Source organism: Pogoniulus pusillus, chromosome 8 (assembly GCF_015220805.1).
Source record: "Pogoniulus pusillus isolate bPogPus1 chromosome 8, bPogPus1.pri, whole genome shotgun sequence".
In the NCBI taxonomy this organism is placed as follows: Eukaryota; Metazoa; Chordata; class Aves; order Piciformes; family Lybiidae; genus Pogoniulus; species Pogoniulus pusillus.
This window is the reverse complement of record NC_087271.1, coordinates 12587319-12597431: the sequence shown is the minus strand read 5'-3', so window position 1 is coordinate 12597431 and position 10113 is coordinate 12587319. Positions and strand designations below refer to the sequence as shown.

Below are 10113 nucleotides of genomic sequence, written 5' to 3'. Positions count from 1 at the left end.
GCTGCCCATTGTGGCTGCTGCTGCTCAGTGAACTTGGGTTTTATTTTGCAACAACTCCATTCCTGCACTTTATTTGTAATTTTGGAGCTCTGAGCCCACAGCTCCTCCTCACGTTGCAGCTCCAGGCTTGCTAAAGTCCAAACAGCACAAGTCAGCCAGTGAAACAACCTCTTGGTCCTGGCCCTGCCCTCCTGTGCAGCGCTGCATAAAAGAGCTTTGCTGTTTCTGGGGAGCTTGTCTGAAGCTCCTCTCCAGGAGTAAGCTCCTGCCCAAAACTCTTAAGCACTTACCTGGGGGCTGCAAGGAAACGGGTGGGCAAGGATCAGCAAACCCCCCGGGGCTGCTTAAGGAGCTGGGGCATTGTGCTAGGGAGGAGGTGCCTTGCTCCTACGTGGCATCACCTGGGTGCAGACTCGCCTGGGTGAGTGTGCCCAGCTGCTCTCGACTCCTCCGCAGCCACGTTCCTCTCCTGAGCAGGACAGCATGGTGCAGCGTGTGGCAGTGGTGGGAGCAGGTGTCAGCGGGCTGGCGGCCATCAAGTGCTGCCTGGAAGAGGGGCTGGAGCCCACCTGCTTCGAGAGGAGTGATGCTGTTGGAGGACTCTGGTACTACACGGTGAGTGGCGACCTGGTTTCAGGGCTGACTGTTTCACAGCTGTGTCCTCGGGGCTGGAAGCTTGTACCTGGCTGCACCCTGCATGTCTGCACTCATTTGCTCTGCTCCAATGACTGTGTGTGGGAGGGCTTGGCTGGTTCAGTACAAGTTCCCAGATTCCCTCCTTCATCCCGGGGATAACCTGGGCTTGTTGAAACAAATCCCCACCAAACTTCCAACCCTTCTTCTTTGGGAATGGAGGGAGCTGACAGCTTCTCCCAACTACGGGGCTGCAAAACCCTTGGGGCTGCACCAAAGACATGCACCTGCTCCCCTCAGAGTCCATGGTGACATGGACAGCTCTGACAAACTGAGTCCTCAGATCCTGCAGAAGTCACCCTGTGGGGCTGGCAGCAACGCCCCACTTTGGCGAGCACTCAGCGCTGCTTAGGACAGCCATCAGCCTGCTTTCGGGTAACAGACACACACTACAGCTAAAAAGGAGTTCAGATGTTAATTCGAGTGTCAGGCCAAGAACAACCTCATGCCAGATGCCCCACTGCCAGCATGCCAGGGCTGAGGGGACAGAGTGAGGTGTGATCACAGTTGCAGGAGCAGCTCAGGATACTGTCAGGGAAAAGAGCTGAGCCTGCCTGAGTTAAACTCCAGGGCAGAGCAGAAGGGCAGAATGCTTGTTTTGGATGATCTGGAACATTCAATCCATCTCAAAACATGGGCCACATGTTTTCTCTCTTTTCTGGGGAGAGCTCCAGTAAATTCCTCCAGAAAGTTTGGCAATACTTTTTGTTATTTTGATTTCATAATGGAATATCACTATTGAGGAGGAAACTGAAAACCACTTCAGCCCCTTATCTGTTTGGGTTTTCTCTTGTATTGAAAATTGGTAATCATTTAGCCAACCCAAATATGAATTTTCTGGCACAGAAACCTCACTGTATTTTTTTCCAGCTCTATCCTGGCATCAAATCTATCAGCAAAATTAAATGTGTTAACTCCTGTTAAGAGCCAAATGTCAATGCAGGTCTAGTACTGGGGGGACAGGGTGATGCATGAGGCTGACTATTTTGTGTAGAATTGAACTAGGCCAGCTCATCCCCCACTGCATGCATGATGGTCTTGGGGATTTTGGCATGTCCTCCCATGTCCTGCCCTTCTAGGTGTTGGTAGGATGCTGGCCAGCTGGCATGGGCATTGCTAGCAGAAGACTCAAGCCTCCATCCACGTTCCTGGATAGACTGGTCTGATAGGCAGCCAGGTATAAAGCACAGGCTGCCAAGCTGCTGCACCAAAGCAAATGCATCCGGCTGGCCTTCTGCCTTCACCTGTACATGCTCAAAGGAGCGGTGTCCAGGAGCACCCACAGAATTTTGGAAGCTTTACAGACAGGCCACAAAGAATCTGGCTTCATGGGGATCCCATGTTACCTGTCTCCTGCGATATTTTGCAGTGTCCATGTGCTTGACTGTGGCTGTGTCACACCTGACTTCCTGAGGTTTTCTGGATGTGCAGTGGAGAGACTCTGGCATGGTTCTTCCACAATGCTCCCCTCCTCTGAGGTTTTCACTTTCCCTGGCAAGTGTGCATGTAACTGTCTCCTAAATGCCTTGGATGATGCAACCCCCTCCTCTCGACCTATTAGGACACTTCTGCACTCTGGCTGTTGTGCTTGATGGTTTTGCTATTTTCCTCAGGCTTCAGAGCGGAGGTCAAGGAGCAATAGCATCTGGAGGAACTAGTTCAGGGCTCCAGGACAGGCAGGGGTCATGTCCCCCTAAAGGGACGCATCTACACTGCTCTCACTCCAGGACAAAGCAGAAGAAGGCAGAGCCAGCATCTACCGCACTGTCTTCACCAACTCCTGCAAAGAGATGAGCTGTTACCCTGACTTCCCCTTCCCTGATGACCACCCCAACTACATGCACAACACCAGGCTCCAGCACTACATCTGCAAGTATGCCAAGCACTTTGACCTTCTCCAGCATATACAATTCAAGGTAAAAAGCCTAGAGTGGAGAGGGACAGTCAACAGCAGGGGGACCTGCCACAGGGAAAATCACAAAGTCCTATAGTCATTTGGGTTGGAAGAAACCTTCAATATCATCAAATCCAACCATCAACCCAATTTAGTCACCACTAAATCATGTCCCTCAGCACCACACTTTAAATTCCCACATGGATACTGACTCCAATGCAGGACCACAGGATGTTAGGGATTGGAAGGGACCTTCAGAGATCATCGAGTCCAACCCCTCTGCCAGAGCAGGACCATAGAATCTAGCTCAGATCGCACAGGAACACATCCAGACAGATTGTGAAAGTCTCCAGAGAAGGAGACTCCACAACCTCCCTGGGCAGCCTGTTCCAGTACTCTGTCACCCTTTCAGTAAAGAAGTTCTTCCTCATGTTGAGGTGGAACTTTCTGTGCTGTCGTTCATACATATTGCCCTTGGTATTTGGGGAAAACAAATCCTGGGATGAAATATTCAGGCAAGAAAACCTCCCAGTTTTGTTAAACCAGGTCTCAGCTTCCTTCTTTGTGCATTCCCTGGACGTGCTAGAATAAAATCATAGGGCAAATATCCTCTGGGATTCCTGAGGCCTCTGAATCCAACTTGAACCTCTCTGTCTGCTCTACACACCCACCAATCTCTTTCTTTGTTTCCTTTAAGACCCTGGTCACCAAGGTTAGAAAACACCCCAACTTTTCTGTGACGGGGCAGTGGGAGGTGGTGACCCAGAGGGATGGGAAGGAAGAGACAACTGTTTTTGATGCTGTAATGGTTTGCTCTGGGCATCAAGTCTACCCAAACCTCCCCTTCGCTGACTTCCCAGGTAAGCTTCACACAGGGAATTCATCAACAGGGACACAGCTAGGTAAATATCTTCCATCACCATATTCTTCCCTGAAAAAATACCTTCTCATCATTAGGAGGGCAATATTTTGGGGAGTGGTGTTTTAAATAGGGAACCAAACCCCTGTTTTTTAAATAAAAAATGCTCCAGTAATCAAATTATATCAAAGCAGCAGTCAATACTGATCTTTCCCAAGGGGAAAAAAACCCAAACTTATTGTATGCAGTTTCCTTTAACAGAAGACTTCCCATAGAAGGATTTTGCCAAACACTTCCTGGGGCATTTTCCTGTGATTTTGAGTACAACCATCATATGCATTATCTGATAGCCTTTGCCTTGCTGTTTACATATATGTTATTAGGGAAAGCTTTCTCTCTGGCAAGAGAACAGACCAGATGAATGCCACGGTAGTGTTTGTGGGAAAGGGAGATACCCAAATCAGCACAGCCTCTCCTCTTCATTCCTGGGCTGAATTATGACCCTTTCTGCTTTCCTCCCCAGGAATAGAGAAGTTTAAAGGCTGCTACTTTCACAGCAGAGAGTACAAAGAACCAGAGCAGTTCAGAGCGAAGAAGGTGCTGGTGATAGGCTTGGGCAACTCTGGTTCTGATATTGCTGTGGAGCTCAGCACCATGGCGTCACAGGTATGGGAACCTATACCAGAGCCCATCTCCTCAAGCATATGCCACTGTCTCCATCAGACAAGCCCCAGAGGCTTACAGCCATTACAACAGGGCAGGTTACCCCTACCTCTCTGTCCTTCCAGGTCTACCTGAGCACTCGAAGTGGGTCCTGGGTGATGAAACGTGTCTGGGACAATGGCTACCCCTGGGATATGGTGGTCATCACTCGCTTCCAAACCTGGCTGAGGAATATCCTTCCCAGGGCACTCAGTGACTGGTTGTATGTGAGAAGCATGAATCGGTCCTTCAAGCATGAGAATTTTGGCCTCATGCCACTGGACAGGTATGCATGGGGCTGCCCATCCCCAAATGCCACAAGGCTGATGGTTCTGGATGAGACTGAGCTCTATGCCTATCTGTTGGCTAGCAACAGAATCACAGAACCACAAAACTTAGAAGCTGCAAGGGACCTCCAGTGATCAAGTCCAACTCCCCTGCCAAGGCAGGATCACCTAGGGTAGTTCACACAGGATTGTATCCAGGTGGGTTTTGAAAGTCTCCAGAGAAGGAGACTCCACAACCTCTCTGGGCAGCCTGTTCCTGTGCTTTGTCACCCTCACTGTAAAGAAGTTTCTCCTCATGTTGAAGTGAAACCTTCTGTGTTCCAATTTGTAGCTGCTGCTCCTTGTTTCTGTGACAACCCCACCATCTTTGCCCTTGCAGAGCCTCCCGCAAGGAGCCAGTGTTCAACGATGACCTCCCAGCTCGCATCGCCTGTGGCATGGTGGTGATAAAGCCAAACGTGAAGGAGTTCAGAGAAACATCCGTCTTGTTCCAAGATGGGACTGTGCAGGATGACGTCGATGTTGTAGTCTTTGCCACTGGTTACATTTACTCTTACCCTTTCATGGAGGATCGTTCCATCATCAAAAGCAGGGACAATGAGGTCACCCTTTACAAAGGTATCATCCCTCCTCAGCTTGAGAAGCCAACCATAGCAGTTATTGGGCTGGTCCAGACACTTGGAGCCATCATGCCAACAGTGGACCTCCAATGCCGCTGGGCAGTCAAGGTGTTTCAGGGTAGGTGGATAGCCATGCACTAAGTGAAGAGCTGTTTTCTGTTAACAGGAGGTAGCATTTCCAAGCAGTAATGGTCAGGCTCAAACTGGCAGCCAGAACAGTGCCTGAGGGCTGATAAAGTTTGGTCAGAAATACCTGCAATGGGGTCTCTGTGTGATGGGGTACGTTTCATCACGAGAGCAGGCCAATTTTTTGCTTGCTGCAGCTCTCAATGAAATCCCTGTGGTGGGGCTGAAGAGCCCCTTGGGCATTACTGCATACCTTTAAGAACAGGGGAGAATGTCAACATCCAAGTCCTGACACTAAAGGGAAGAGGTATGCCTGAGGGTTCTGTTAATCCCTGCAAACCTTATCTGCTTCGGGACAGATCACTTGGGCATAGCTCTCCTTTGTTGACGTTCTTCCCGCTCTTTCTAGGGCAGTGCATGCTCCCTCCCATCAGTGAGATGATAGATGACATTGATGAGAAGATGGGGAAGAAGCTCAAAGGGTAAGCGCACATCACAGAACCCCTCTGTGCTGTCAGAAGGGCCCTGCCATCATCTCAGTCCAAAACGAGTTGGCTACAGGCACTGCGGAGGCTTGAATCAGGCATGTTTGGGTGGAAAATTTGTGACAGAAGGATTTCCTGTCTGAAAATGCTCATTTGCCATCACTGATTGTTATCAAGCTGAAAAAAAAAACAAAACATTTCTCACTCACATGTAACCAGGGTGAGACCCCAGCAGAAATAGAACATTGCCATCATTATTCTTCAAAGTGACTTTCTTCCCCCACAAAGCCCATGGAAGTGCTTGCTTCCCCCCTCACAGGGTATCTGACATTATAGCAAAGCCATACTTTAAAAATATTAATATAGCCAGTGAAAGCTGAATCTGGCCCAAGCAGTGTTTTCTTTTGTTTCTAGAAACTGTTGCAGGGCAGGGACTTTCAAAGCACAATGTTTTCTTGTCAGCCACATTCCTCCACTGACATGGATGCAAGTTCCCTGGAGCCATGATCCCTGCCAGCTCAGCTCCCCAGATGTAGCAAGGAGAGCAGAGGACAGATTCTGCCTTCATTGTGCTTAAAGTAAAAAGCAGTTTTCAAATGTATGAAAAGGGAAAACCTAAAGCAGGCTCTCCTTTCCTCTCCTCTCTCCCCAAAGGCACAGGAACAGCACCACGCTGCAGCCAGATTACATCACCTACATGGACGAGCTGGCCTCAGCCATTGGTGTAAAGCCCAGCATGATGAAGCTCCTGCTGACAGATCCACGGCTGGCCTTGGAGGTCTTCTTCGGCCCCTGCACGCCCTACCAGTTTCGGCTAACGGGCCCAGGGAAGTGGAGTGGGGCCAGAAAGGCCATCCTCACCCAGTGGGACCGCACCCTGAGAGCCACACAAACACGCAGCACCCCTGCTGCCCCCAGCACCTTTCCCTGGCTGGCTGTGATGGGGATGCTCTTCCTGCCACCACTTCTTCTCCTCCTCACTGCCCTTTATAGTTAGAGGACCCAAGCTGGAGAGGAGATGGATCTGAGAAGGCCTTACAGCAGCATTTCAGTATCTGAAGGGGAGCTACAGGAAGGCTGGGGAAGGACTGATTAGAAGGGCTTGTAGTAATAGGATGAGGGACAACGGTTTTAAACTAGAGCAGGGTAGAGTTAGGTTGGACTTACAAAGGAAGTTCTTTACAATGAAGAACAGTAGTGGAATACTGAAACAGGCTGCCCAGAGACAGCGTGGAGACCCCATCCCTGGAAACACAGTCAGACTTGATAGGGCCCTGACCAACCTGATCTCCTTGAAGATGTCCCTGCTTACTACAGGGGAGATGGACAAGAGTACCTTCAAGAATCCTTTTCAACCCAATGCATTCTATGATTCCATGATGCTGGGAGGATGTGGTGAGGATGGGAAGGGATGTCGGACTACTGTGCAGTGTGTGTGTATGGGATGCTTTCTCCATCTGAGCAATGTGGGCTGCTGCCCTGCTGGTTACCTGAAAATAATTCATCAAGAGATCCCCAAAAATGGCATTGATAAATCATGTGCAGTCTCCATACATGGTAAATTTGGGGGTTTCTCAGGTAGGCCTATGAAAGATTGTAAATATCAAGTGCAGTATCTACTGGTTGTTTTATCCCTCTAAATGTGTTTCAAATAGTAGTACTTTGTTACACAGCTTTAAATCTCTGCCTGCTGCCTCTTTTGTCCGGTGGAAAACTGCAGTTAAAGTGTCTGGGTTTCTTGAAATAAGTTTTGGTGTAGAGCTTGGGCTCTGGCTAAAAAAGAGCTTGCCTCAATAGGCCCCTTTGAAAAAGAATTTTCATAACAAGCAAAGCAAAGCATTCACATTTTTTCCAGTAAAGGAAAGATGCCCACACCAAATTAAAATATTAAGAGGAATACTCTGATATTCCAGAGTATTCTCAGAGCAACTTTTAGACTCTGTTGAAATATCGCAGTATCACAGTATCATCAGGGTTGGAAGAGACCTCACAGATCATCAAGTCCAACCCTTTACCACAGAGCTCAAGGCTAGACCATGGCACCAAGTGCCACATCCAATCTTGCCTTTAACAGCCCCAGGGACGGTGACTCCACCACCTCCCCGGGCAGCCCATTCCAGTGTCCAATGATATGTAAGAATCCAAAGGCTGATATCAACTGTGTCTGGCAGCCACATTCCCTTTTCAGTGCCTCTGCCTGAGCTAACATGCTGCTTCCTACCAGGTGTGATGGTTTGGCTGTTCCCTGCCCCCCACACTTTGGAAATCACCCAGACCAGACTCAGCTGGCTCTGGAAATTGAAGCTTATTATTTACAGCTTGGCACAAGATACAAGCAGATATTTACAGTATATACAGACATATACAGAAATATACAAGTTAAAAAGTAATACAGAAACACAACAGCCCTCCCAGAAACATGAGTCCCCAGAAGGGGCTCTCTTCCACCTTCTCCCACCCCCCCTACCTTACCCCAGACGTCGCCTTGTGCCCCAAGGAAGAAGGGAGGGTTGGCCAGGGGGTTAGGAAGCAAGTGGATTAATCAGAGAGATGGTAAGTGAGGTTAGAAAGAAATGCAGCCCAGAGCCCAGGCAGTGCCCAAATGCCTATCTATGTTTACACTCTTGTTCTTAAACTTCTCAGCAAGCCTATGAGTAAACATCACTGTTGTTTCCCTTTCACAGCCTGTAATCTAATTCTTCTCACCAAACCATTCTATCTAGCTTCGAACTAGCACACCAGGAGATGAAGAAGTTTGTCTGCTCTGATTTATTCTGTCCAAATGATGTGTTAGCTTCCCACTGTGGGAAGCGAGCTCTTCCTTCAACTGTGGTCTAGCTCCAAAGACCTCAGACACACTATCTCAAATATAAATTTAAAAATAGTGATATCATCTGAGCAGGGCTTTTAATTCTTCTGCAATTAACAAGTTGTGCAGTCTATCCTTTCTACAAGATGAGGGCAGCCTTTTTAGCCAGCTAGGACATAGACAGCAGCAGTGGAGGATGTTGCTGCATAGCTCACAGGGTGCTCGCAGGACCCACATTAAACATGATGGGAGATGGGAGCCCTTGCTTTTGAAAAGCCAAAGTACCAGGTTATGTGGAATTAAGGGCAATGGGGAGAAAAGGCAGTTGTTGGCCTTGGCAGCTGTGGGGTGAACTGGAGAGAGTGTCAGGGTCCTAATGAGGGGAGCAGAGATGATGTCAGGGAATGAAGAAAGAATCATAGAATCATAGAATCAACCAGGTTGGAAGAGACCTCCAAGATCATCCAGTCCAACCTAGCACCCAGACCTAACCAATCAACTAGACCATGGCACTAAGTGCCTCATCCAGGCTTTTCTTGAAGACCCCCAGGGACGGTGTCCCCTGTGGGGTGCTGGCAAGCCAGTTCTGCCTTCCCTAGGTATGGCCAACAAATGAATGTGGGCCAGGCTGTCACAGGAGCTCTCTAGGTTTGGCCAAACAGGATGGATAACTTCATCATTGTCAAACATGAGGTGAGAGCCTGTGTCTGTGCTGCTGAGGGCACCTCAGCTGCACTTATCTCCCCCGACAGAGTGCAGGGCATTATTACTGACCAGAGGATCATGGGGAAGCTACACATAGCTGCTGGTTTGGAATTCCTCTGTTCTGCAGCTGTTCTCTAGTGTGTAAGGCCACTCCATTGCACCACCACCAAAGCCTGGGTCCCAGCACTCTCAGATTTTAGGCTATACCCAAAGCTCTGCTGAAAAATGCCATTCAAGGCTCGTGAAGTTCACTGCAAGCCTTCCACCTCTTCTTGCAGAGTTCAAGGGCAAATATTTCCATGCTGTATGGGTTAAACTGAAGGTCCTAGGCTCTCTTATTTTCATCTCTCCTTCCACTCAGAGATAACAAAAGAAGCTTGAGCTTGGCTCATAAATTCCTCAAGCAGCAGCACATCTCCTTGCTGCACCACTCTCTTGTTTCCCCTCCTGCAAGTCACTTTCTCATGTCATTGGTGTGTTTGTTTATATGAAGTCTGCCTGCCTTGGCCACAGTAGTCCAGCTTCTTCCAGTTCTAATATCTTCAGACTGGTGAAGCTCTCAGAGAAATAACCCAGTACTTTGGGCTTTGCAGGACAATTTCTCTATAGAAAAGTACTTTCTAGAGGCCAAATAGTAAAACAGCCAGTGGGGCTAATCTTCAGTGGAGCAGCCCTAAGGTCTCAAGACCAACTGTGAGCGATGAGCAGCTTCTCAGGCCAGTTGAATGAGCTAAGGAATGAACCAATTGAATGACCCAAGGAACGAACCAGTCAGAGCTCCTCTATCAATTTAACCTGGAACTTCCCACTTGGACTGATGGAGGGGTGGTGCTGCAGAATCTTCTCAATTACATCCAAATGTCATCTAACAGCTTGTCTCTCCTGTGAGAATAAGAGAAAACTTGACAGCCACAAGAAAAGACTGGATGAGGC

General features: G+C 48.7%; 1 protein-coding gene across 1 annotated transcript; it reads left to right on the top strand.

Annotated features, from left to right (window-relative positions):
• The first annotated feature begins 363 nt into the window (after positions 1 to 363).
• LOC135177382 (flavin-containing monooxygenase 3-like) lies at positions 364 to 7346 on the top strand. Its single transcript, XM_064147277.1, has 8 exons — positions 364 to 615; positions 2421 to 2609; positions 3285 to 3447; positions 3970 to 4112; positions 4235 to 4434; positions 4815 to 5173; positions 5591 to 5663; positions 6321 to 7346. Exons 1-8 carry the CDS (start codon positions 484 to 486, stop codon positions 6661 to 6663), a joined length of 1602 nt encoding a protein of 533 aa, XP_064003347.1. The 5' UTR covers positions 364 to 483; the 3' UTR covers positions 6664 to 7346.
• The last annotated feature ends 2767 nt before the right edge of the window (positions 7347 to 10113 follow it).